General features: G+C 45.4%; 2 protein-coding genes across 5 annotated transcripts; one reads left to right on the plus strand and one right to left on the minus strand.

Moving 5' to 3' along the window:
- Positions 1-3,188: 3,188 nt before the first annotated feature.
- On the minus strand, positions 3,189-27,604 carry LOC137165387 (uncharacterized). 2 transcript variants are annotated; one of them, XM_067566646.1, is made up of 5 exons: positions 27,490-27,598; positions 26,270-26,380; positions 24,884-25,545; positions 6,703-6,940; positions 3,189-3,284 (listed from the first exon to the last, which is right to left on the minus strand). In XM_067566646.1, the coding sequence occupies exons 1-4, from the start codon at positions 27,536-27,538 to the stop codon at positions 6,764-6,766; spliced, it is 999 nt and encodes a 332-aa protein (XP_067422747.1). In that variant the 5' UTR covers positions 27,539-27,598; the 3' UTR covers positions 3,189-3,284; positions 6,703-6,763. The 2 variants fall into 2 exon arrangements, 1 of the variants encoding a protein (XP_067422747.1); XR_010923360.1 differs by lacking the exon at positions 3,189-3,284 and having other exon boundaries at positions 6,750-6,911; positions 27,490-27,604.
- On the plus strand, positions 14,851-19,539 carry FOXR1 (forkhead box R1). 3 transcript variants are annotated; one of them, XM_067566609.1, is made up of 6 exons: positions 14,851-14,971; positions 16,018-16,131; positions 16,686-16,900; positions 17,410-17,735; positions 18,196-18,428; positions 19,384-19,539. In XM_067566609.1, the coding sequence occupies exons 1-6, from the start codon at positions 14,851-14,853 to the stop codon at positions 19,410-19,412; spliced, it is 1,038 nt and encodes a 345-aa protein (XP_067422710.1). In that variant the 3' UTR covers positions 19,413-19,539. The 3 variants fall into 3 exon arrangements, with proteins under 3 accessions (XP_067422710.1, XP_067422716.1, XP_067422724.1); XM_067566615.1 differs by having other exon boundaries at positions 17,410-17,675; XM_067566623.1 differs by having other exon boundaries at positions 18,196-18,370; positions 19,384-19,519.
- Positions 27,605-27,655: the final 51 nt, after the last annotated feature.

Below are 27,655 nucleotides of genomic sequence, written 5' to 3' on the forward strand. Positions count from 1 at the left end.
GGCACTCCTGGGTTTGGCAGCAGAGTCAGCAGGCTGGGTCCAAGGCTTGTCTTCAGCCCAGCAGGGTTGATGGCCACCAGCAGTCCCCGTGGTTCTTCTGCAGGAACAGGCTCAGGCTCCTCGCCGGACCAGGCATCTCTGGGTTTGGCAGCTGAGTCAGCCGCCTGGAGCGAGGGGGACGCTTCTGTCTCCCTCCCAACTGAGCTAGACGCCCTACCTTTTGTACTTCCTGTCCCTCCCACCCACCCACTTCTGGTGGGAGCAGTGAGGCCAGTCTGGCTCCGCCCACTTGGGTAGGGAGGCTCACTCCTCCCCCTCTGGGTCAGAGGGAGGCCAGACCACCTCGCTGCAAGGGGTGACTTGATGACAGTCTATAAGTACCTACATGACGAACAAATATTTAATAATGGGCTCTTCAATCTAGCAGAGAAAGGTCTAACACGATCCAATGGCTGGAAGTTGAAACTAGACAAAGACAGACTGGAAATAAGGTATAGATTTTTAACAGAGAAAGTAATTAACCATTGGAAGAATTTGCCACAGGTTGTGGTGGATTCTCCACCACTGAGAATTTTAAAATCAAGATTGGATGTTTTTCTAAAAGATCTGCACTTTTAATTATTCTGGGGAAGTTCTATCGTCTGAGTTATACAGGAGGCTGGACTAGATGATCCCAATGCCTCAGAATCCATGAATTTATTAATCTAGATGTTGAATGCTGCCTCTCAGGGAGCTGGATAAGAGGCATCCAGCTCAGTGCTGAGCCAAAGGACAAGAGATGATTTCATCTAGATTCTCTAACTCTGTAACACATAGGAAAGTGCCATCAATTCTGTGTCAATGAAAGCAGAGTTCAGATTTATTAATCACATCTTTTTTTTTATGAGATTACTGGTTTGATTGATAAAAATAATAGTGTTGACGGAATATATTTACAATGATCACAATGGTCCCTTCTGGCCTTAGGATCTATGACTAAGTCCTTCATGATATTAGTGGCAAATAAGCCAGTTTCTCTCTCTGTGCTACCTTTAACACCCCACACTCCCACTGCATCACTACCAGTACCAGTTACTGACTGCACCCTGTACTATGCCAGTCCCAGGTGTCTTCACACTGTATTACAGCCATGACCTGCATATCCTTCCTCACAACACTGCACAAGCTGAAAGTGCAGCTGTGCCACCTCAGGCTGTGATCTTGCCATCTCCCATTAGTTAAAGAAGAGAAGGCCTGGTCAATACTTAGATCTGAGATATTCATGGTACTGCAGGAAGTGGTGATGATTCAGTAGACGGTTCATCTCATAGACCTCATGCCTCACCATGGTGTTGAAGGCACTGTGTTGTAAAACTGAAGCCCTGACCACTTGTGGTCATTAAGAAACTGAAGGCATATTTCTGTAAGACTAGGGGTATTTAGCCCCAATGTTCTGGCCCAATTCCAATTATTCTGTTCTGACTCCCTAAATTCCCTATGAAGTTTCACTTGCATATGGGATTCTTCTTCAATTTCTGCCCTAAACGCTTGTGTAGTGATGTCAACGATTTTCAAAGTCAACCACTGATTTGTTTCACCTTAGAGGTGGCTGTATTTCAGTGGACAGTGAAGTAATTCCTGTAATACAGCTTTTTAAATATCCAAGGCTTCACTGGCATGGAAGATTCTACATAAATCACATAGCCATGGCCAGCTCTCACTGTCTCCCTCACCTCCATCCATCCCTTCCACTTGCGACAGAAGGATTGTCCTTCCTACATTGCAAGACAATAAGCTGTAGTGTCTTGCATTTGCTGCAGCAGAGAGAATCATTGTCTAGCTTTTCCCTTTCCCCTCTGAGAGAAGGCTGATGGCATGGATGTGCTCAGTCCTCTTGGAAAAGGGGATCCAAAATAGAGGACAATCTGATTACAGAATAATGTTTTCCCACAGATAGGTGTTGTCAACTAGTGGCAGAGTGTGAGTGCACTTCGGCATGCAGCACTCAGATTGGGCTGGCTCCTGGAAGGGAAAGCCCCATCTGCGTCACCCTGGCTGGTCTAAACCATGAATTACTGTACATTCTCCCGAGTTTATTTTTGTGCCTATTGTGATAATTTACTTGCTCTGGTAATAAATCCACATGGTGCTGGATGCAAGCTACAAGGGTTAGTTGACAGGAGCAGTATTTATCATTCCCTTTCTTGTAGGAACAACATGCCGTGCACTAGGTCAGACTCAGGGGCCTGAGGGTCGCCCTTTTATGCCAGGCTGCCCAAATCCACCTCAGCACTCACACTCACTATTCCTTTTGCAGAATAAAGTAGAAGAGGAGTAGGGCAAAGGCTAGGGAACACATGGCAGCTTCTCCAGGTGATTTACTATAGTAGATTTACTAGACTGGATTCACCCTACAGAGATTAGAACTCATCCCACTACAACTCCCTTCTCCCTGGTTATGGAGGGGGATTTACAGTCCATCTGCACATGTCCCTCTCCAGAGAACTGTTCGAGTCACAGTCTCACATCTGCATTCACATTATTTGGTCTTGGTCCACATCCTAGCAGAACAGGTACCCACATCACAAACGCAACCAGCACAGCTGGCACTAATTGGCCCCCTTCATTACAGCCTCAGCAGCAAGCCCAAGGGCTGAATGACCAGAAGCAGTGATGTCATTTAAACAAGTACTGAGTTTAGTGCATGCAGCCTGATTTTCCTTCTTCCCCAGAGAGGCGTTCTGTTCTCTCCTATGAGGCAGGCTAGGGACACTCGTCCTACTGCTGCACATGCTGTCCCTGCTCTGGGGTATCGGAAAACCCCGGGCAGCATCAACCATCACTAAACTCACTGTAAATCTGCTGTGAAAAAAACCAGGCCCAATTACGCCATGTGGGAGGTGCTGTCGCTTTAAATACGCACCAGCACTGGCTGCCCGTCCCCCCATCCATCCATATTGGCTAATCACATTTAATTAGCGGACTGGTTACTATAGTGCAAAGATCCACACAGCTGCTGAGGCCTAACTGGGTGAGTGTGAGACACGGCTGTGAACGACTCAGCGCTTCTCCAGCACATTTACATCCCATTCCTGTACTTGGTTGGACTCCCCAACAGGTAGCCGGCGGCGCCCTCTGGTGGGCAGGCAGCGCCAGCCGCGAAGCCATTCCTCTCGCCGATCCGAGGCGCTCCAGTCAGAGAAGACGTTGCATTTCTCACCTGGGCAGAGGATGGTGCCCAGCTCTCTGCAGATCTCACCTGGCACGTTTGTATTCGAAGGGAAATGCAGCAGCACATTCTCTCTCTGTAGGTCATGAAGGACATGAGCACAACTGATAGCAGGGCATGCTGTGGGTCATGACCGAGGGGAACTGGCAACAGGGACACAGAGCAGGAGGGGATAGGCTTTTACAATGTGTCCCAGCTAGGTCTGGTTAGGGGGACGTTCAGTTCTCCTCCACCTGAGTTGTTTGTGGTTTTCTGTTATTTCCTAAGTAAAATGCAATTTTCCTCCTCAATGATACAATAAAACCTTTAGCGGCAGCAAAGGTACTCTGGGGTGGGGACTGGCTCCACCATCCAGATATGACACATGGCTCAAAGATTATCAGAATTGTTGGAACAAGGAAATTTAAAAACAAGAGCACAACTTCCCCGTCATGGGAACAGAGTTTTATGCCTTTTTTAGGACTTCAATTCTGCATGTGCCAGGTGCTGCTAGAGAGGGTGCATGTGTATCCACTTCCTTGTATTCCACTCAACCCTGCTCTATTTCCCTGTGGACTGAATTTCCCTTCTAGTGCTACACTCCACATATCCACAGTCTGCTAATGCCCCTCAATCCCAACCTGCAGCCCCAATGCTAGTTCAGTCATGTGCTCCCCATGCAGCTCTGCAAAAGCCCCTCAGTCCTGCTCAGTCGTCCACATGCTATTCCCCTCATAAGAGGAGAGATAAAATGTTAAGATATTTGCCATCTCTGCTGCTTGAGGCCTCTGCCCAAGTATCAGCCTGCCTGTCACTGAGCTAATTTCCCTGTGATTAAGGTCTCCTCCTTGGCTTCCTCAAACCACTGTCCTAGAGTCAGCCTCTCTCTGATCCTCCCTCATCAGAGACTAGCACTCTGGAAAGGTATCAGAGCATATTTCTTTCTTTTTTAGAAAGATTGTAGAACATTTCAAACTCTCTCTCTCCTATTGCTATCAAACATGGAAATCAAAGGGAAACGCCATGCTTTGTTCAGTGGGGTAGCAGCGCAAAAGGTGAGCAGCAAACCCAGAACCACCAGTTGTTTCAATACTCCTGCCAACTCGACTTTGAAGTAGTTTTGGAAATCTTAGAGGAGGGGCAGAGATCTGAGATCAGCTCTTCTGCTGCATGTTCACAGAGTTTAAGGAAGTAGAAGGTGCAAATTTACTCTTCTCCCACCTGAAAAATAAAGTTTCTGTACTTGACAAGCCTCAAAGTCAGGACATGAAGCAGAGGAAAACTGATTATTCTGGGAGTTTGTTTAGCAAGTAGTGCAATGAACTAGCATCTGCTTGGATTTCTATCACACACACAACATGTGTGTTTCACTCACCCTTCTGCCCACCTCCTTACACATTGTCTTGCACACACAGGTCCTACCTCTGCTGCAACAACTCCTGTCAAGGGACCTATTTAAACAGGGCTGTCCTAATGTTACATTGAAATCATGGTTTCAATTTCCATTATAGACACGACCTTAAACATTATGGTCTGGAGTTAGGACTCTTCTATTCCCAGATCTGCCGCAAGTCTTGTTCTAAGGCAAGGTCATCTGACGTTCTCCATTTGTAAAGTGGAGATAATGAATTTGACATTATCCAGGTTTTCATTGTGTCCTCAAGTCATGGTAAAGCCCTGGATAGTTACAATTATTAGAACCCATCTGCATTGCAAACAAAGCTCTGTGTCAGTCATGCCCAGGCATAGACAGGTTTAACCAGATGCCCTTGACACAGCTGCAGTTGTGATGTTGACAGGGCCAAAGCATCTCTCAGATTTCTTGGTTTCCTCACTGCCTCATGGTCTCTTTCTTTCTCAGTTTGCCTCTGCTCATCTGAACACTCCCTCTCCCTTTGTTTATTCAGGAAGAGAAAGCCATTTCTGAGTAACCTAACCACCAGGGCTGACACGTAGTCATGAATCCTGCCTTCAGGACATACACAAATCCTGGGAGCTAGCTCTGTATCTGAATCAGTCTCAGACACCTGCTGCAGCACAGTGAGGTCTTGTCCACACTTGACAAATAAGTTGACCTAACATAGTAATTACACAGTAATTGGAAGCTGGTCCTAGGCTGTGGAGCTCACTTAGCCAGGGAAAAGAATGACCACGGATCTAACCACTTTCAAATGCAAAACTTGTTTGTCTTGCTTGGCTTTCCCAGAGTAATTCAAACAGAGTGGATATGCTCCTACAGATATGTGGATACAGAGCTGTGCATTGATATGATGGAACACACACACACACACATATATGCACATGTGTAGGAATCACAAACTTACAAGCAGTTGATCACACACAGAGAATGCTTGGAGTCTAAAATGCTTTTTTGTTGCATTTTTTGTGTTCCAGAAATTTTACTTTATCTAGTGCACGATAAGATGAGGAGAGGGGGGCAGGAGAGTCACAGAGCCTAAAATGTCCAGAAGGACTTCAAATCTGAGGCAGCCTGCGAGAGAAGGACTAGCTACTAGGCTATGCCCCATCAGGGACACCCACTGCCCAGCTGAGATTGTGAACTCTCTGGGGGCAGGGACTGTATCTGGATGTTTGGATGAATTTGCAGTAACAAATGCTATGATTTAACTATACCCTCTGCTGCTATATCAAGCCTTCTCCACTGCATAGAACCAGGAGTGGAGGGAGCAAGAGACCAGTTAGTCCAGGTTTTGAGCTATCCCTCTGGGGCTCTAGGATTGAGGGGAATCATGTCCAGAGGAGTTCTTGTACCAAACTCAGACCTGGGATCTGCGCCTACCTACTTCAGGGATGGACTTGACCCTTTAGGGTCTATGTCAGAAGAATCCAGCCCCCTTTCAGACAAACAGCAGGCATCTCAGAGAGAGGAGGGGAGAGAGAAAATAAGGGGACAAAGTGTTTCCCTTGGTGCACTAAGCTAAGAGGCAAGTTCCTCTGCACCCTGAATCATGGCGTTCTGCTCACAGCAGGATTTATCTTGCAGTCATGAGTCACCCACCACATGGAGATAACACAGTGCCTCCCTCCCATTTTCTCGCTACCAGCTGAACTGCAGTGCAGGCTGGATGACACCTCCTCTCCTCCCCACAATCTGTCAGAATCCACCATCTGTGACATACCTGGGTTCAACAAGTAGTGCTGCCCATCTTCCTCTGCTGCTCCTGCATGCAAAAATTACCTCTGTCTGCAGGGACCTGAAGGCCTTTGCAGTGACATGCAGTTGCCCAGAAAAGAGAGTTTCACTGTCAAATGGGGATCCCTTCTCAGCTCTACTGAAAGCCCATATCCCTGCTGCCTGCAAGGGGGAAGTGCACTTGATGTGGGAGAAGCCTGCACCCGTCTGACCAGCAGCCTTGTAAAGCATCCCTGGACTTCCAGGGTGTGGGTTACATGGGTGACTGAGTATCTGGGCAGGTGTGAGGAGAGAAGGGGCATCTGGTCAGTTTTCTGCAAGGCTGCTCTCATTCATTGTCTCCTGAGCAGGTAAAACTCACCTGGCTCTGACGATTCCAGCCATTCTGATTCCAGGCAGTCTCCGTATACTCTTGTCTTCACTCACAATGCAGCTGCTGGCCATTCTGACCTTCTGCATGTTCTTCGGGTGACCAAGGCAGCAGGTTCTCTCCCTCCCTTTGTTTTCTCTGAAGTGTGATGTCTAGAGCATTTGCTGCTGCTGGGTTCCTTGAGGTCGCTGACACTGGAGCTACGGGATGACCAGAACGAAACAGGTGACTGCAGGGAGGAAGAATAAACTTATGGTTTACTCTGGGAATCAGGACTGACACTGACTCATTGTGTGACCTTAACCAAATCCCATCCCCGCTGGTGCCTCAGTTTCCCATGCATACATGACAGTTGAGGATCCTGAACTGGCTGGGAAACCTTAGAGTAGAGAGGTACTGCTGAGAGCAAAGGGTGATTATTATTAAACTAAATAGGCAGCATTTGATTTCTGTGGCCAGCTCCTTGTGGGTGCGAGTCCGGGGGGGGATCTCCATGGGATCTCCTTGGCTGTAGGGGTGGAGCACACCACTGGAGGATTACAAGCCAGGATTAGTGATTAAAGTAAGGAGTCAGGATTGCTGGTTTCTTGCCCAACTTTGGGAGGGGAGAGAGTCTAGCAGTTAGAGCAGTACAGGCTGGGAGTCAGGACACCTTTGTTCTGTTCCCACCCCTACCACTAAGTCACTGCATAATCTTAGTAAACTAATTTTAATTAGATGGAGCAAAATCTTGAGTTTAAACCCCTTGTGATTTCATGGAGCCAGATTCAGATTCTGAGGTTGGAGCCTACCCCCATGGTTCTGGTTTGGGTCCAAAATGGGTGGTGCATATTTTCTGATTGTAATGGGGATGAACTCCTGAGACTTCAGCCCAAGATGGTGAAAATTTCATAAGAACAGCTGATTCTGCCTGCTGAATCCCTGGATGCACTTTCAGTGGGGCCCTGAAGTTTTTCATTGGTGGTCTACCACCCAACTATGGCTCAACTGTATCCCTGCTTAGCATATGCGCTCTCACAGCCCAAAACAAGGTGAGAGAATGAAGGGTAGCCAATGGCTGGGGAAGCAACTCTGTGATGGGAGTGCCATTACTCTGAGTTCAGACTGCAGATCTGAATCCCACGTTTGCAGCAGGCCTGGCTCCAGTGTGATCTAGGGGCTTTACTGCTGTCTATCACAGGATTTCCATTTCTGGGCAACCCCTGGATCCTTCTCCCTATGAGGGGAAAGACCTTCTCAAAGGGCTGCGCAGGAGCTTTGACAGGGGTGTGGAACTAGGCCCTACACAGATACCCATTGAGCAGCTTTGGTGAGCTCTAGAGAAGCAAGAAGCCAGGCCACTCTGTAAGTGTGACAAAAGTCTGCACAGCAGCTCTATCAGGATTTGGCCTCCTCCCAGGCCCACAAGGAAATCCTGAGTTCTAAACACTCCTTCCCTCCCACCACCACATATCGGGCACTTCACTGGGCCCCCATGCCGCAGCAGGTGTGACCTGGTTAGCATAGTGGACAGGAACAGAGGGAGGGTTCACTGTAACCAGACTGGATGCTTATCAGGTCACAAACCTGGTTCTGGGACATACAGACATGTAAGTTATCAGAACTGGCAAAGCCCACTGACTGAAGCTGTAGGGAGGAGATGAGGGAGACCTCTCTTCACCACAGCGTCACCAGCATGCGTGAAGAGTATATGCAGCCCAGCCATGCATATGGGGCTCTGGCTGGCGTAGCACTGTTACCCATCCACATGCCCAGGGCTCTCACCCATGGATCCCCACTAGGCCCAGCACAGCTCAGTGCTCGAGAGAGGACACTCTCTGGAATAACAGCCTGACAATTCAATTGGCCCAAGTCCTCACTGGCTCCACAGCTCTTGCGAAAACATCCAGGAAGCCAACTGAGGAGTCATGTTATCAGGTATGGGGTGATCCTGGGTCTCTCAGCTATGTTTTCTTCTTCTACAGCATTTCTTACTCCATTCCCAGTAAGGGCCATTCTAGATCCACAAGCCACACTGTCACCATGGTCACTCTGGAGCATAAGTGATGCCACTTTGTCTAGCACACTAAAAACCCCTGCCTTTGACTGGCTGAGTTACTAAGGAAGGGATGGACAGGCAGCTGCCTTGCATCAAGGGAAGAATGTGGTAATCAGGATTCCAGCATGTCCCAAGCAGAGCCATAGGCCTTCTCCTACTCAGATACATGGACCTTCATCTGTATGTGGATATACATGAGCCATGGCACAGCCTCAGACTACATCTCTCCATTGTCTATTGCAGTGTCTCATACTCTCTAGGTGTAAACCATGACATTTCAGCTAGGCTGGGTCTACTTATAAAATTAAGATACCAAATATTAATAAGTTGCATATTGCAGAGTATGTGAAATGGTGGCTGGAGTCCCTTTTGAAAAGGGGTGGTTGTTTCTCATTGCAAAACATCCGTGCTGTCTTTCCATTCTCAAAGTATGTCTGGTATTTCATTAATATAACTGTTTATTAATTGCGTCTCTTGTCTGGACCATCTTCCCTGATGAACTTATCCTCTGGGAGTAACTCACCCATGCAGTAAACAGAAATGTGTTAAATGCAGGGTGTGCTAGACCTCCATGGATCCAGATCTCTCAAAATACCTTATGATCAAAGCCCATGGTTGGATGCCACCCCAGGTATTGCTCAATTTAATCACAACAACCCCAATACTCCTTTGTTTGAAGGGTGGAACACTGAAACTAAACAACACATCTAGGTGGATAGCGCCTTTTAAGTAAGTAAAATGCATGGGTCTCTCCCTCGGGAATTCCTGTGTTTACTCATGTAAATTACCAAAATGCTTTGAAAAACATTGAATTTAAGAATATAAAAGAGAAGCAATGGAAATAAGCAAGGCAAGCAAGCTTCAAGAGTGAAGAGTCACTCTGGCCAAGAAACTGACAAGACCTGCCATTTTTGCCAGCTGTCTTCTGAGACCACAGATCCGGGCTCTCAGGGGAAGCTGCTAAGAAACCATCACCACCCCTTGCCTGCATTGGTGAGGATAATTGCTTTTGCAGCTAAAATATACTGGACTTTTGGTTTGGGGGCTCATTTTATATGTTTATAAGTATAGTAATTAAAGCCTTTCTGTCATTATCAAACGAGCGTCGTGTCAATTCCTGAGCACACTAATAGAAGATCCCAGTCTGTGAGTTAACACTAGGTCCATTCTGAGTAAGGGGGATTGTGGTGGGGCAAGGTCTCTCTATTTCTCTTTGAAATGAGTGTCTGATGTTTTCTCCTCAGGAATGGAGTACAGCAGCATAGGTGTGCCAATCTCATGCAGTGAGGGCATGGTGGTGATCACTGTTCTGCTCTCCATCGCTATATTTGTCTTGGTTGCGTGGCTCATTACTGCACTGGCAATCACAGGCACAAGTGAAGCAGGATGGTGCCCAGACACTCAGAGACAGTGGCTTCCCCGTGGAGATAGAGTACTACACTATCAGGGACCTGCAAATGAACACTAACAGGCTGGATAGGTTTTTTGCTTCTTTCTGATAGAAAGAAAAGGCCTGGACAGTTCTCTCCACATAGTTTTTCCTTCTTGCTTTTATATTAGAAGCTCAATTCTTGGTACCCTGTTTGTCCAGAAGGACTCTGTAAAAGACTACAGAGCAAGAAGGATTGTGACACCTTGTTTGCACCTTGTATGATATAACTATTCAGTTAGGGGTTTTTACTAAAGTAGTTACACTGGTACAAGCCCTCAGATGGATGAAGATTTACCAGTATAAAGGTGCTTTATACTGGTATAATCTATTCCCTCTCCCATATAAGAATAAGCTGTAGTGACATAAGCAGTTATACTGGTATAAATGCATCCCAGCTGGACTCCAGCTAGTGAGACTTGGAAAAAGCCTTGTGCAGCTTTAACTATACTGGTATATGTAAAGCAACGTAACTTTTGTGTGTAGACAAGGCCTTAACCAGTCACATGCCAAGGGATTTCAATTTGGGGGAAAGGGATTCGATTCAGAATAATTCAAACTCTGGTTTTTATTTCTCTTAACAGATGTTTAAACTTAGAAACTTGGGAGGAAAAGTGCCTTTGTTAAAATTTCAGCCCCTACGCCCCTTTGGTGCAGGGCAGAGACAGCTGTCTGCCTACATCTCTGACTCTTCCAAGGAGCTTTCCAGCAAAAATAGGAATGAACCGGCTTGACATTCCTGAGATTCCTAACGAAGAAACCAAGCAGAATTAAAAATCAAAACCCCACAAACTTTCAAGCCTATTTTATGGATCTTAAAGAATCAAAACTAAGAGCACAAATCCACTTTTCTGTCTCCTTCCACCTTGCAGGTCCCTTTAAGGTAGTAACCTCTGTTAAACTTCTATGGCTTTGCTCCTCCTGAACTTTTCCCAGGCCCTGTCCAAGGCCCTAGTTTCATTTGCTTCATGGTATATTTGCCATCAGACAAAGTTACACGAGTGTGATTAGTCCATGCACTTCCAGGCATGACATTCTCATCATCTAGGATCTAAAAGAAAGTTCCTCTCCCCAGACATCATTAGATAGCACTGCGTGATAACTAGCTTCTTCGTTGTCAGAGGCATTACAGGGGAACTCTTTCCTCTGAAGCTATTGTCACTGGCCCGTGCTACGAACAGGACTCCAGACCAGATGGGTTTGATCTGGTATGCAGGCAGAAGGCGGTTTATTTCCCAGTTACAAATGCTATTCATCCTCTGCAACTCCCAAAGTTAACCCTTGTGGTGCCTGAAGCCACAGGATGGATGGGATTTCCCTTGAATCATTCACTCCCTGAAGAACATGTGTTCTGCCATCATCTGATTGAACATAACAATGAAATGTAGATGCCATGGGCTGTATCTACTTTCTCCTCCCCTTCCCTGCATGTTCAGGCTCTCCTCTGCCTTTATTCCTACCAGATCAATGGAGTCCTCTCCTGTCAGATGCCAGATGCCAGGGCAACTGCAGTGAACTGGCTTGGATTCTGGTGTGCACTTGGTCTCAGACCTCAAAATACAATTAGTCTCCAGAGCACAGACCTGCCATGTGCAGTCAGGGAGGTAAAACCCTCACAAGGAGATGGCTGGTGATGGATCCCCCACCCACTTCTTGCATTTCCCATTCTATAAGGATTCTTGCCAGTCTCACAATGGGTGCTATCAGAAAGGGGAGGTGGTCATGGTGGAAGCTAAAGCTCCTGTTGGTTCAGGAGCCAAGATGAAGTGGATCCTCTGAGTTTACTTCTGGTGGGTTTGGAGTGGTCTGCTCCTTCCAGTGCCTTCAAGGCTAGTTATTAATATACATGCCCTAGTTTATGTTAGTGCCTTTTGTCTGTCTGATGCTCAGATACCAGTGAGGGGCTCCCACACAGGAAGCTAGATTGTAAAGTTACATTTCCTGTTCTTGTAGTGCTGTCCTGGGAGAGCCAGGAGGCCTTTCACTGTTCCTATTTAGGTGTGCATTGGAGTGGACTCTGGAGCTTATGTTTTTTGGGCTTTTCCCTCTTCTCCTTCATTTTCTCTATTTAAATGCTCTCCCATGGGCATCAATAGATCAATAGATCATTTTTGTACAACCAAAGATTTCATCCTCTGCAAGGGGGCTTCTCTTTCCTTTACCCTGAAGGATGACAATATAATGTCAATAAAATGTGAGCTTCTCTTTAAAAGAACCTCTCAGCAGATCTGCTTTGGTTTCTGCCTCATGCTGCAGTATTCTGTTTTAAAAGGTTCAAATGCTCCCATGTGGGGAACAGGAGTATTTGACCTATCAACACCGCTTTAAATAGCGTATGCCTGTAAAACACATCCCAAACTTACACCACACATGAAAGCCTGAACATGAGCTGAAGAGCTGTTGTGGCTTCACAGAAGTTTGGCTGGAGCCTTCCATTTAATCTGAGATTGTCCCAACGCCCAATATGAGGGCACAATATTTTTTCTTTAATTGCCAAAAAAAAATCAATTTAGTTCCATCATCTAGCTGTAGGCTAGCTGTGAGCCTCTATCCACACTGCAGATGTAACTCAGGGCAATTTTTTACAAATGGTCAATACATGTAGTATGCATAGAAACTAACTGCAGGCTGGTACTGTCTCAGAGCCAAAAGCTTGGACTTTCCCCTGTTGGATCCTCATCCTCTCTCTTCCTGACAATGGAGGCCACTGTGGCTCTGTGTGTGTGGGAATGATTAGGTTAAACCATGCTAAATATCTGAATTGCAAGCTCACACCGCATTGGACAGTCTGGATGAGGGGCAGGTGTGTGAGATACAATAACAAGGAACAACAGGAGTAAATGAGGCTTCAAGTGTATCCTTCACTTTTTGGTGGCACTTTGGAAAATACAATACAATACGATACAAGCATATCCAGGGCTTCTTTAACAGGAGCTTTTGTGCTGATGTTACCACCTTATGGGACTCCCTTGATAATTTGGATATGCTGATCCCTCTGATCAAACAAAATTTAAACCTTTCCAGTGTGTCCGCCAGAACCAGATCCCACCTCTGTTCATTGGCCTCTGCTAGCTCACAGTGCCATCACATCACATATCCCATTAGGGAGATTTTTTAAAAATATTTTCCAAACTCCATGTCCAAGAGACACTAAGGGTCCCCATGTACCCAGTGAAAGTGTGTGTAATGGGAGATAACTCCTCCATTGAAGTGGAGGTGTTATCTCCCATAAAGAAAATATTTTAGTACTATTTTCCTGTATTGCTTTTAGAACCAGTAACCCTACAACAAACAGAATGCAAAGCCCAGAGCACAGGAGCAACTCTACAATAACAAAGAGGGTGCAAAGACTCCCCTCACTCTGTAGTGACCTCATTTGGTGATGATGAGATCTTAAGGAAATTAGGGTTTTAAGCACAGATTCTCAAAAGTTCCAGATTTCAATTTGAGTTAGGTATCTAACTACTTTTGAGCATTTGGGCCTTAACTCTTGTGCAGAGCTTTGAAGATGTAGAGCTATGTATAAATACCAAGTATTATTCCTATCTCACCCTCCTCAATTCAGTGTCACTGCTAGCCCATTGGGGGCCCTAAACAGGAACATCCTCCTCCCCCCCAAAAAACTATAATACTATAGTTAAGAGGGGACCCCCTTGAGTTGCTTGGGGCCCTAAGCAATTGCTTAGTCTGATTATGTCTAGTACCAGCGCTACACCTCATCTAAAAAGACATTTCCAGCAAAGTGAAGCTGATACCAGGAGAATCTTCCACATATTGACATGTACCACAGTTCTTGGTTAGGTAAGGCATGGAGCAGAGCAGCACAAGAATCTGCTCAGTTTCACTTCTCAGCTGTGCTCCATCTGCTGATGGGCTGGCAGCAAAATGAGGTTACAAGGGAGTCTGTTCAGCTTGGAGCTCTGGAGTGAAGGGCCCCGGGAGCGCGCAGGAGCTGAGCAGCAAAATTGTTGCAAGGGAAGGAAGTGTGTTAGGAATAAGGGAGTAGGAGGGGAAGTGGAAAAGAGAAGACATCAGGAATGAAGAGGAGAAAATGAGTGTGTGAAAAATAATAAGGGGTGGGGGAAGGAGAGAAGAGATTAAACTGTCCAAAAAGGAAGAGAGGCAGAGCTTCTCTGTCTGCAGACTCACCTCAAAGTCCCTAGGAGCTCTACAGAAAGCATAGGAGTTTCTCAAACCATAAAGGCCACAAACCCATGGATGATCCTGTATTATGAACAACTGCCTTTCAAGGACAGGGCAAATATATTCCTTTACACCTAAATTCTTCCAGAAATGTTAGGACAAAGTTCTGCCAACCCAATTCAGGAACTGAGCACTTAACAAGAATTTATATTAAATTGGCAGACAACAAAGCCCATAAGGTGATACCTCTTTTATTCTCAAATAGATTGCTTGCTTCATTGATACTAATTATTCAGTCCATGGAACCTTCTTTAATGGGTATTTAAAAGTGGAAAATAGAGGCCAGCCTTTCATTCACCTGGTCAAATCCCTCTTTTTTTTTTTTTTTTTTTTGAAGTGAGATCAAATCACATGGAGCAGAAGGAGAGTTATAAATTAGCAGTGGCTAACTCTGTGTGGCTTGCTCTGTGTCTCCCTCTAACATTCAGGGTACACAGCAGCTGCGGGTTATTTTGCAGATTACAAGAAAATGTATTTGACTTTTCAAAACAAATTATTTTGGGAAAACCTGCATCTAAAAAGTGGCCTTGAGGACTGGGATATGGAGGAGGAGCTCAAACTAACCACCACCTCTGATCAGTTTCCTCAAGGTAAGGAATTCTGAAAGGCTTGGGTTCTGAATGGTGTGGTTGTGTGTGTGTTCTTGGCTGTGAAACTTCCAGGTGAAAAGCAGACTCTCTGATCACTGGAAATAGAAATCTGATCCATCCTGGAAATTCATTAAAAGCCATGTCTGTCTTGCTATCAAAGAGTTTAAATGCTGTTTGAACTGCAAACTTTATGCAGATTTAGGAGAAGCTGGGGATTAAACTGTAAATAATTGAAAACAAATAATCTGATATTGGGGAGTCCTAAAAAAACTGCCGAGACTGGCCCAATGAAATAAAAAGCTCCAGAAAGCATTCCAGAAAACATATTGGCAGGTGATGGAGCTGGCAGCACTGATCTGGGCTTGAGTAGATGTCAGGGCTAGATACATGTGATTGTTCATGATTCTAGTTCAACACTGTGAAACTGTATCATGGAAAATGTTTTGCTAAAAGATATAGTCTGGGATAAACGGGAATAATTGTGGGGAAGTTCAATGGCCTGGATTATGTAGGAGGTGAGACTAGATGATTACAGTGGCCCCCTCTGGCCTTTGACTCTATGAATAGAAAAAACCAGAAATAGAACATCTCTATTATGTCCTGTCTAGTCCAGACTCATTGTTGCTATGGTTTACTGCTTTGGCCAGTCTAATTCTAAATCTCTCCAGTGATGTGCCACTCTCAAAGAATTCTTAGGACATTTTAGTAGATGGCTTGCAGGACTTTGGACCATGCCAGGGAAATGCTGGGACTGGCATCTTCCTGAAAACCTTATAGTCACAATCTTAGGCTCCAGTCCTGAAATCTGATAGTTAGGCCTACATGGGTCCCCACTTTGTGGGGGGTCCAACTGCAGGATGAGGGCTTTGATGTGTGTACCCAAACTGGGTGACTCATTATGATATAGAAAAGAGGCTTTTTCCCAACTCAAGTTAGACATAGGATGTGTCTCAAAGACCTGATACTCGGGGGTGGAGAAGAGGAGGAAGATGGGTATCAGTGCTGTCAACTCACCGCATTGTCTATGAACTTCTATTTCCTACCAGCTGCAGATGAGAAATTGAATCATCATATGCTGAAGTGGCAGTGTGATCGAGAGGTCCGCAGGAACTCACTCCCCAGGGAATCATCTGAGACCCTCCCATCCACACAGCCTGGTGGTGAGCCATGAGCAGGGTATTGTCATAGAGGAAAGGGATGATGGCATTAGCAGATGTGTAGATAAAGGGCATTTGTTTAGCCTGTTACTGAGGAATGGACCAACCATGGAGTGCATGTCTGGGTCTCACCTTCTCCAAGGTTCAGGGGTGCTTAGGTCAGTGCTGAGGGGAGTAGTATGTACCCTTTCCCCACTGGATGGTGCCAGGCCAGTGGCTCTTAACACGGTGTGATTCCTTGGTGGTGGGAGTGCAGGCAACTCTAGTGCTGCTGCCAGGGGAAGGGAAGATAAAACTCAGGCTAAGCAAGGGCCAAGGGCTGGTGATTCGAGGGGCCCCAGCACATGAGGGAAAAACAGAAATCTATTTTGTGAGATATATGGAGCGATGCTATATAGAGGGAATGTAAGAACAGAAAGGAGTCTTGGGCTTAGAGAAGCACTGACATTTTAGATCTACAATCCCATTTAGCCTTAGGCCAGCCCTGTTCCTAAGAAGCAGGAGTCCTGTCTGTTGCGGGGGCGCTCAGCTAGCATCACTATCTTTTCTCTCACCAGAATCCTACATGCAGCCCCATCTGTGCATGTGGGTGAACCCCAATCTGGTTTGCCCCACTGCAGGGCGCCACAGAGTGGAAATGCCAGGACCCAGCAGCCCAGCATTCTTGGTTACTGCTGCTCCAGGGTTTTCTTCTCCGAGCCCATCCTTGGATTACTCCAACCTTGACTGTTCTGAGGAGGATCTGCTGTCGTTGTCCAGTGACGCAGAAAAGGTATGTGGCAGAAGGGAAGCTATGTGGACAGTGCTAGGCATTACATGTTTTGAGTTGCTTGGGCTCTGTGATTGATGCATCCCAAGATAGCACTAAGATGGCTCATGCCTTGTTGCTTTTATGAGCAGAACTGTCCTATTCCAGCAGAAGTGAATGAATAGATTCTACTATAATTATAGCTGGCAGAAGATATTGGATTTGAGTGGAGTCCTTCCTATCTATAGAGTAGGGATAGCTCAAGTATCAGCATGTACCTCAGGCCTAACGTGGGGAGGAGTTCATTCATCATCACCCATTCAGTACATGACCCATTCCCTGAAACTGCTAGAAATGGGTCAGTTAGCACTCATTTATGATGAGGACACATTACTGCCGGGGACTGGACTGAGTTCCACTAAACTCGTTACTGGTAGGCCACTGACATGCATCTTCCCACACGCACCATGTCTACTCACGCCTGACCCTAACCAGGCCTAAATGGTCTCCTCCACCCCTCTTCTTGTCCCCAGTTCACTGAGGATGAAGATGGCTCATCAGTGGATATCTCACTCCGTCAGAAAATGGAGACACCCAAACCAAACGCTGCTCTGGCACCCCGGAAACCAAAGATCCCCAGATCTCAGAGCAAGAAACTCAAGTACATCCTGCAGACGAGCACCAAAATCAAAGGGGGCTGGCCCCGACCCCCCCTTAATTACTGCATCCTCATCACCCTGGCCCTGCGTAACAGTGCAGAAAGCAGCCTGACTGTGCAGCAGATCTACCAATTCACACGGTACCCACAGCCCTCCCAACTCCCCCAGTGCTGGGATAAAGGGAGTTTAAAGGGGCAGAGGTACAAAACTGTCCTGGGTTTTGCTGGGGGAGGGAATATGGTCTAGTGGCTAAGGCAGGGGACTGGCAGTCAGGACTGTTGGGTTGTATTCTCAGCTCTACGACTGACTCACCATGAAACATTAGGCAAGTCACTTTCCCTCTGTTACCATTAGAGATTACATGGATTTTTATTTAAATGCCCAAGTTCAGATGTATTCAGACTTGGAGTTCTCTCTGTTACCACTCTGTTCAACTGGTTCAGCCAGCCAAACCTAATGCTTCAGGGCAGAACCTAACAATACAGGGAGGCATCTCTCATCCTCTTATGTCCATGTATGTTCCACAAACAGTCAAGTGCACTGAGGTTGTGGCAAGAAACATCAACCTCATGACTGGAGTAGCCACTGTAGCCAATCCTGTGCTCTAGGTTTGCCATACTTGTGAACTCAGCTCTGCGTCCTTCTATGCTCTCTCTGCAGGCAGCACTTTCCCTTTTTCCAGACAGCCCCAGATGGCTGGAAAAACACCATTCGTCACAACCTGTGTTTCAGTAGCAGCTTTGAAAAAACCATCCACTTTGTGTGCAACGATGGCAACCGCAAGTCACGCCTGTGGAAGCTGACACCAGAAGGGTCCAGAAAGTTCCAGGAGGAGGTACGGGCTCTACCTGAGGAGGCCCTCGACTTAGTGAGCCAAAGCTTGAGCAAACCAGGTACATGCCAAAAGGCAGTAGCCTCCTCTGAGACTTTGGAGCCAGGATGAGTGGTGCTGGAAAGTAGGGTCTCCCAAGGTTTTGTTGTGAGGTTCCTCTAGTAAGGGAGCTGTAGCGGCTGTATGCATGCGGGTAGAGCAGAGGAAGGAGAAAATGTAGAGGGCTAGGCTGGAGGGCTGAATAAGATGGGTCTGCCAGCATGTAGCCCTTACAAGTAAGGGTGTCCCTGGGCCTCATTTAGCTGTAACCTAAGCCAAAGGAGAGAGTGTGGCTGCCTAGGGAATATTTTCCCTTTTGAATGACAGAAATGCTCCTGCTCACTCCTAATTGAAAGTTATTCCTTTCCCCGCCCACTTGAAACTTTTTGCACAGAGAAATTTGCAAGCTCATATCTCAGTTACTTCCAGCACTGAGTGAGGTACTTCACAAGCTGCTGAGGGTGTCACTGGTTGCTGAGGTTGACAGGATGAGTTGCCCTTTGGAGTCCAGGACTGTAGGTACTTAGACCAGTGAAAGGAATCACTGCAGAACAGTATCAGGGACTGTTCCCATGTGGGGAATAAGGGAGCACTCGACCCAAAGGGTCTTACATCGTGCTATCCTTGCAGCTCTGGTCAGCCCATTTTAATGTGGATGCCTAATGTCTGCACATGGCATTCCTGGGAGGACACGTTTAAGAGTCTGGAAGCACATTAGAAAGATAAGTACTTAAGAAAAGAGGAGAAATTCAACTACGTGAGAAGGGTTCTTCTCCTGGCTGCCTAAACAATCTATCCTCTTCCTGATTCTGAGTGACGCACTTGACCACTGAAACTCAGAATGGAAGTATTAAATTGTTGGGATGAGCTCTCATTGGTGGCTGAGAGCAGGAGACAGGATACCTAGAATGGTGGAACATCAGTCATGGCCTAGGCTCAGCCATCAAGTTACCTGCTCTTTCTCACTCTTGTTGCAGAACATATGAGATCTTTGTTCAGTCTCTGATCCTTGCTGCCCCGTTGCCTCTGAGAGCAGGATGGACCATGTGGCTCCCAAGCCGGCTTATTTCCTCCTGTGCTGCTACAGTCAACTTCCAAACAATGCAGAAGGAAGCACTAGATGTGAAAGGAAACTCTAGGGACTGAGACCTCTAACCAGAGGGAGCTGGGACCAGAGCTGCCTTCCCCCTCAATGGCTTGCTCTGGGCAGGCTTTGTCTCTAGTAGAAACATCAAGAGGGATTCTCCGCTAAAGGATTTTCACTGGAGAACATGGGATAGTAGAAAAACATGGCCCTCTTGATTTTTAATGTCCTCCCCCATCAGAGATTAGGTGAGTGGCTATTCAGTCATTGATTCACTGGCTACCAAAGGTCACAGTTGGGTACGTTTGAGGGAAGATGAGGCTAAAGCTTCCTGTAATGTTGGGAATCTCAGGGCCTTCATTCAAACACCAATTTCTCAGCTGCTTCTTTGCAAAATGTTCCCTTTCCCCTGTACAAGAAGAGTGAGGTAAAGTTTGTTGAATTTGTATCTTTTAAATTCCTTCTCCTCATTCTGCACTTAGTGTTTTGAAAAATATGCTGAAAAGGTAAAAGGCACTAAGGGCTGAGCTATTAAAAACAAACCATGAAACGCTAAACAGGAAGCATGATCTAGAGCAGAGTTCAGGCATCCCAGTGCAGTCACTGAAAGATCTGAAGACTCTCATTTTAGTTGCTGAAGTTCCAACTGACTAGCCCCATAATCCTTGTTTTGGCTGCATATTTAAAAAAAAAACCAAAACACAACAAAACCTCTCTTCAGTACCAGTGTTAAGAGACACTTAAAGGTGACCCTAAATGGGGGACGAGCGGGAAAACTGGGTTACTGCTCTCCTTCACTATAGAGAGGCTGAATTTTGTTATTTATTTAAACAAAGAAACTTAGATCCTGTCTCAAGTAGAGAACCACTGATGTGACATGAGAAAAAAAGGTGTAGCAACTGAGGGAAAAGGATGTTCGTCACTTGTTTAATTATTTAATGCCAAAACCTAATGAATGCTGGGGAGAAATGGTTTTGTTAAAGTCATCCTCCAAAGCTTCAACACTGATCTCCTGAAACACACTCTTATTCTCAGCAGAAACCAGACATTCCATTCCTGGTATTTCTAAAGCAACAAAACCAAACAAACTCAGGCCTTCCTTATAAAGCAGCGCAAAAAAAAAAAAAAAATTTTTTTTTTTTTTTTTTTTTTTTTTTTTTACTAAACACCTCTGATTCTTTACATGGTCAACACAGCAGCTTTTGTCTTATCTAATATGACAACTGCTGCTTTCTATAACAAGGACAGAATGGATCTCAGATCACATCTAGGTAAAAAGTAGATTTTGTAAACAAGATCTAAAAGAACTGTTACAAGACTTGATTCATGAACTTTACAAATAAAACCCCATCCCCTTGCCATACATATATACACCCTACACAGTAGCACTGCCTAGAAACAGCTGATACTAGGTGCCAGGCCTTCACTAAAAGGCAGAAGACAAACAAGGTTAGTTTGATCTCAGCTGTTAGTAACACAGCAGGAAACATTTTTTAATCAGACAGCATCCATTTAAAACTAGAGGAAACTGGTCACTTATTTGAAGATTGAGGTCTGCATGACTGATATTTTAGAATGTATTTTAATAAATGGTTCAGAATCAAACAGATACCTAGGTTGTTTACCTGTAATACTTACTGATAGGGATAGCATTTGATGTTATAAGCATATCTGTAACATGCTAGCATCCACGGTCAGTTGTAAATGGAACCTTAAAGTGTGACCAAACTATATATATAAATTTGTTGGGAATGGTACTCCACAGAGAGGCTGCATTTTAGAGAGGTTCCAGGCGCAAGGCCTCCCATGCAGCTAAGACACTTGCACTGCCCAGGACCCCATAGATGAAATCCTTCCCAACAACAGCAGTTCCCCAGCAGACTTAATCCTCTCCACGTATAATTTGACAAGGATTTCTGTTCTCCCACTTCCACCATTCATCTCTTAAGTCTGGTGAGCACTTAACTGCCATTCAGTACAGAGGATCATGCTTTTGGTCCCCACTGAGCACCTGACAGCAAAGGTGCACTGCTGTTAGCCTACAACGGTTTAGCCAAGTGACTGCTTAAACAGTCATGCAGACCTCACAATCTAGAGAGAGGAACAGGAGCAATCCACAGCCATATCACATGGGAGAGCGCTCTCCTAAGCAGGGATCAGTATCAGCCCCAACACTTTAGTTCTCAGCTCATGCTGTCACTCCTGTCAGCATGTAGGTGATTTTCAGTGGGCTGAGTCATAATAATGAGTTTGAGTTATGACCTAACCAATGCTCTAGAACAGCAAGACCTCGAGAGCCCATTCAAAGTAACCTTTTGCCTCTCAAATTTGCACAAGAGTTGCTGGCACACTTAGCAAGCAGTCACTGCATGATGAGTGGTTTCTACTCCAGTCAGGTGCAGAGAGAACTGTTGCACACACTCCTGATTAAGGGTAGTCAGCAAGGATCCATGTAAGAGGAAGAGCAGAAGTCAGAGGGGAAGGTATGTTGAGAGACTCTTCCCTTCCCTCATAGTACTGCTGCCTTAGCAGAAAATAGCTAATGCTGCTTTGAGTGCCATCAGGCAGAGGTTGATCCTCCTTACACAGTGGGAAATTTAGAGTTTACTGTTAAAATAAATCAATATTTCATCTACTCCTATATTCTACCTCCAACAGGAGCCAAGGAAGGCAAACTCTCCAATACTGATCATGCAGCTGGTAGCTGTACAATGCTATACCTGGGTTGGGTGTACAGACTACTTCATGTCCTTGGCAGTGACCATTTTTGCTCAAGCTACGTTTGATTTGTTTAGTGATTTAAAGGTCACTGCAGACCTAGGTTGAAACTAGTGCCCGACAACCTCACAAGTGACTCCTATCCAAAAGGTAGAGCAAGGACCTATTTTCAGCACAGGATTAAACATATGGACACTTGGGTTCTATCTCTAGCTCTGCTACAGACATCCTGTGTAACGTTAGACAAGTCACTTTTACTCCCTCTTACAGATAAGGCACAGAGGTCAATGTTTCCTTATGCCAGAGGCTAGAGCCTTAGCCTTTGTACCAAAAGCATTGAGCTTGGTTCGAAGGATCCAGAGAGGGGCACAAGATTATTTTGTCAAGAACAGAGGCTACAGAAAGGAAGGCTTAAAGAAACAGAAATACAGCATTAAAAAGGAAACTGAAGTATTAATAGATGCCTGGCAAGTTCATAGTTCATACAGATTTTGAGCTTTATTTTAAAAAGTGACATTTTAAAAAGTTTTATTTGATCCTGGGACCCTAGTGTAGGCTCAGGCCTGTAGTACCAACCACCACGGTGGCAGTTTCCTTCCCTAAAAGAGGGCAGGTAGAAGGACTACTTGGGGCTTGTCTACATCAGTTTTGGCACCAATTTAACTAGATCGGGGGGGGGGGGGGGGGACGACACACGACAGGTTAGATCAGTGTAACACTGTAGTGTGGACACCACAATTTAGAAGTTTTACCACTGCAGGCTAAGTCAAAATGAACAGATTTTTAACAAGTGTACACACTAGGATTTTGCACCCTTTTAACTAAATTGACACTGATTTAACAAAAAACAAACTGTGCAGAAATACAGTCTGGAACAGGTGTCAACCATCACCCACACCCACTGAAGTCAGTAGCAGCCCGTATCTCTGTGGAAAAAGGAGCAGGGTGTGTGTGTGGCAAAGGAAACCAGGCCAAAGAGGCCTGGTGTGTTTAGGACATAACAGGGCTGCCCTCAAATGGCGTTTGACTTGTTCTCCATATAAGAGTGAAAAGAAGGTTAGATTGCTTTCCACACAAAGCCCGTCTTCGCTAGCCTCTTGCTGGCAAAGGCCATTTTGAAATCAGCATAGTATAGTCAGAAGAAGAGAGATGTAGGGCAGGTGTCAAGTCGTCCAGGTCACAGGGACTGTGGGACTTAGAGGTCAAACCAATCTCAGTGCTGCAAAAGTAAGAGGAAGAGTGGGTAGTTTTGTAGCCAAGACTAGACCCAAGAGGATCAGGTTTTAGTGTCCATCATGGTCAGTGTGGAAGTATGAATATAAAGCCACCAGGTTGGTTAGCTTCCCTGTGAGGTGCGGCACCCTAGGGCTGCAACTCTAGCATCTGCACTTATGTTAGCAAGCGGGAAGTTTTATGGGTGGAGAAGAAGCCAGTATATACAGGGCAAGTTGCCAATGCAGCCCTTTGGCCAAGAGCCCAATGGCTTTATCCTAGCTGCAACTTGAAGGATAAGATTGCAAAAATAAATGCGCCTGACTGTAAGCTGCTGATACTTGTGTTCTGACTGTTTAATGGCTAGACACTGCTTGTTGTTTGGGAAGAGCTCACCAACCATAGACAGCTGCAGCTGATCAGTGATCTTCTCACCCTGCAGCTACAGTAGGGGGAGAGACATTGGCTGTATGTGTCCCCTCAACTACTTCTAACAGAGGGTTCCTCACATAACCCTTTCCCTCAGCATCTACATGATCATTTAAATATCATTTAAATTTGAGATTCCTCAGGTAACAAAATGGTGGAGATCAGAAACATGGACATCTTCCCAGCTTGGGAAAAAGTAACAGAATCTGAGTCTACCAGTCATTAGCCTCTCCCTTCTGAAAGCTTGAGGATGTGCACAGCCCTCCCTGACTGCTTGTCCACACTTCAGCATCCATTGAACTCTGGTCCCTGTAAGGAGGTCAGTAAGTTGATCTTTCAAATAACCATGAGACAGATGTAACCAACTTGTGATTCAGGAGATAAGAGGATTGCTTCAAGCATCAGGAAGGAATATCTCTGTAGTCCCCTCCCCATTCCAAAAAAGAACTGCACTGCTAGCTAGCAAGGGGCTGTCAGTGTCCAACTAAACTCAGAGAATGAATTTACTATAACAAACCCTAAGTGAATGAGATAGAAGAGCAGTGAGTTAGGAGCTTTGTACAGTTCTTGGCATACTCTTTAAATTCCCAGGTAGAGGGCTGGCTGGGCGATTGATCCTATGGTCTGGTGCTTGAATTCCATTTGCACCTTTATCATTGATACAATCACACCACAGAAGAGGGCATCTATTCTTTGCTCTCAGCACTATGACATGTTTCAGAAACACTTACAAGTGGAACAGACCTCCTCACTGAATAACTGAGTAATTCTCTGCAGCTGCATCTACAGTGACACAAATCAGTCAAGACAGAGCCTGTCACAACACTGGAATAAGATTAACCTTTAAGAGCAAGAGAGCCTTACTGCAGGAGCTTGGTCTCCTATGGTTCATTCCTTCTCAACTGCACACCTGCGCTATCAGTAGCTCATCTTCTCACTAACAACAGCATCAGATCAGGAGCCAACAGCCTCCAAAATAACGTTAGTCCACATAGTTCTGGAAATTCAGTGCACAAAAAGTCCATGTAACATACCTTTGCTTTGCTTGGACACAACAGCAGATCCTCCTTGGGACAGAGTTGCTTGGAATCAAGCAGGACTGACTTTTGATAGGGGTCCTCAAGTGCTGCAGCTTCCAGGTACACAGTTTTTCCTGGTTTGCGTGTGCAAACATGCAAGGTTTCAGCTACTGGGGGCACAGTCTTTTCTGAAGCATGTTTTCTAGTAGAAACCTTGGGTGCAGCAGCTACTTGAGGTATTGGTTTTACTGGAGTGGAAGCTTTGGGTGCACCTGCTGCCACTAATACAGGGAACATTGGCTTTCTAGAAACATTCTTCAGTGTGGAAGCCTGCAGAATCACAGCACCAACAGCAGTCAATGGGGGCATGGAAACAGAGGCTACAGGATAAGTCTGCAGGACCAATTTCTTTACTGAACTATATTTTCTAGTGAAGGCCTTCGGTGCAGCAGCTACTGGTGGTACTGAAACACATTGTCCAGAGGAAGTCTGTAGGGTGGCAGCAGCAGCTACTGGGGGCCTTGGTTTTACTGAAGCAGATATTCTAGCAGCAACTTTGGGTGCAGGAGCTACCGAATGCACTGGTTTTCCTGGGACTCCCATATTGGGGCATCTTGTTACAGGGCAAACCAGACTGGGGTTCACCCACATCCACAAGTGTGGCTGCCCATCAGATTCTGTGGAAAGAAAGACAACAGATCACTCCAGTGAAACAGTGCTTTCTTTGGTTGGAGTTAATTGTGTGTATCCTTGACAAGGGGAGGGTCCCCCCTCCTCCCCTTTATAAGCTGCTTAGCTACTTTGGAAAACTCATTATTCAACAGTATCTTCAATTCGAAAACTCTAGTCCCATCATCAAGGAGAGGAGACTTGCTGTGAGCTAGACTAACGGGATTCTGACTCGAGAGGATGCAGCCATCACACGATCAAATCTGACATTCTGTGCACTAGGCAGCATGCTGTACATACGCACTAGCCCAGTGATGCTCAAACTTCAATGGTTCAAGAGTCAAATTAACAATCAACATTACCCAAAAGAGCCACAGTGGCATGAATTCACTGATTCATTTATTATTTTTATACATATATTTTCCCATAGAAAAATGACTGACCAAGTATTTTATAATTGGTTAATAACATAGTAAAAGCATCCTGATTGGTTAATAATTTAAATCACGATGTTTTAATATGTGCTGCAAACAGCCGCAGGAGACACATTAAAGAGCCACTTGTGGCTACCGAGCCTCAGTCTGAGTATCATTGCTCTAGCCAGTGCATGATTCCACAATACCTTCTACCCGGCCCACCCCCATTAACATTACCAGCCTACCCACATGAGCCATGCTCTGTAGGAAACCTTGCCAATATTCCTACCCTACACAACCCATAGTCATCACTTGCCATCTTGTTCCATGGGTACAGGGGGCTGGACTACTTCTCTTGGAACAATGTTGCTCCAACCATGCTTGTATGACTCATGTAGAAAGTATTTGCTGAGATCCTTTTCTGCACCTAACCCCCAGGCAAAGACAAAAGAAGCCCACAAAAAATCAAGACCACACTGCAAACATCAATCAAACTTGCACCTGCCTGATGCCTTAGCCTCACCAGCTCTGCTGAAGCACCACATGGAGTCAACCAACTAGTGATGACATATAGACCCCTCACCCCAAAGAAGGGTTTGTTCGTATTCAGCCAAGATTTACCTTTCCTTAATTTCATATTATTTCTCCTACTTTCTTCCCTGAAGCATCTTGAAGAAATCTCCTCCCTCCATGGCATTTACATCCCTTTGGATATGTGTGCACAATCATCACTTCCTCATTGTAGTTAGTTTTACAAGCCCCTAGTTCCCCATACAGCTACAAATAAAATATCCAGAAAGATGATGTTCCCTGCAGCACTTGGAAAGCATATGTAAAAGACCCACTCTTCATAGATAAGGGAGCTCTGAACACAGCAATATCAGACAAGGAATATACATTTTCACTCAATTTCCATGTACTTTACGAGCCATTTATTATTCTTCACTACACCCTATTCAGTGATGTAAGGAGCTCATCATGGCACTCTCCTGGCATTAATATGCTGTGTTGTGTGCGCATGCGCACACACACACAATTGCTTGCTCTAAGGTTTGCTGTGCAGGAGGAAGCTAACCAAGCTTAGATACTGAAAAGCCTTTTATCTCACAAGACAAAGTCAAATTAAGATCGGCTATCAGATTAGCAGGTATTTTTTCAGGAGGTGAACGTGGGCCAAATGGAAAGGAAACTTATGAAAAATGCCTACACTAGACCTTTTGGGAAGTCTCCCAACCTTACAGCTCCACCAGTAGTAGAAGTGGTGGAAACACCAGTTTAGCTACATGCTGGAGCAAAACAAAAAACCCACAACACCCCAAAAACAGACCACCCGATCCCCACCCAAAAAAACCAAAACAAAAAACCACAGCAATGCCATGTTGTCTAACTCTCGACTCACGTAACATCTACATTAACTGACTTGCATAGTCACTGAAGTAGCAGTAGCTAGTTATCTTATACTTTGAGTATAAGAAACATAGAAAAATGCAAGATATCATGTTTACGTAAGTGACATGATGAGCAATTGTTTCCTACCTTCAGCAACTTGATCAGTGGTAGTAGCCAATTCAAGTTCCTGAGTCATATCCCAATTCTCAAGGCCACTTTTTAAATGAAAAAATTTTCCCAGGCCTTTTTGTTTTTGAAATTTAAATACATTTTTTCAATCAAGGAAACAAATAAAATCAACAGCTTTTACAAA

The sequence above is a fragment of the Emydura macquarii genome, unplaced genomic scaffold (assembly GCF_026122565.2).
Source record: "Emydura macquarii macquarii isolate MOO-44397 ecotype Brisbane River unplaced genomic scaffold, CSIRO-AGI_Emac_v2 contig_312, whole genome shotgun sequence".
Lineage (NCBI taxonomy): Eukaryota > Metazoa > Chordata > Testudines > Chelidae > Emydura > Emydura macquarii.

Excerpts from the sequence above, each read along its gene's own strand:
- FOXR1 (XM_067566609.1), top strand. The coding sequence starts at position 14,851 with ATGTATTTGACTTTTCAAAACAAATTATTTTGGGAAAACCTGCATCTA. Across the intron at positions 16,901-17,409 it reads TGTCCAGTGACGCAGAAAAG|TTCACTGAGGATGAAGATGG; the intron begins GTATGTGGCAGA and ends TCTTGTCCCCAG. Across the intron at positions 17,736-18,195 it reads GGGAGTTTAAAGGGGCAGAG|GCAGCACTTTCCCTTTTTCC; the intron begins GTACAAAACTGT and ends CTCTCTCTGCAG.
- LOC137165387 (XM_067566646.1), bottom strand. The coding sequence starts at position 27,538 with ATGACTCAGGAACTTGAATTGGCTACTACCACTGATCAAGTTGCTGAA. Across the intron at positions 25,546-26,269 it reads TGTACCCATGGAACAAGATG|AATCTGATGGGCAGCCACAC; the intron begins GCAAGTGATGAC and ends TTCTTTCCACAG. Across the intron at positions 6,941-24,883 it reads TGTGTCCAAGCAAAGCAAAG|TCACCTGTTTCGTTCTGGTC; the intron begins GTATGTTACATG and ends TCCTCCCTGCAG.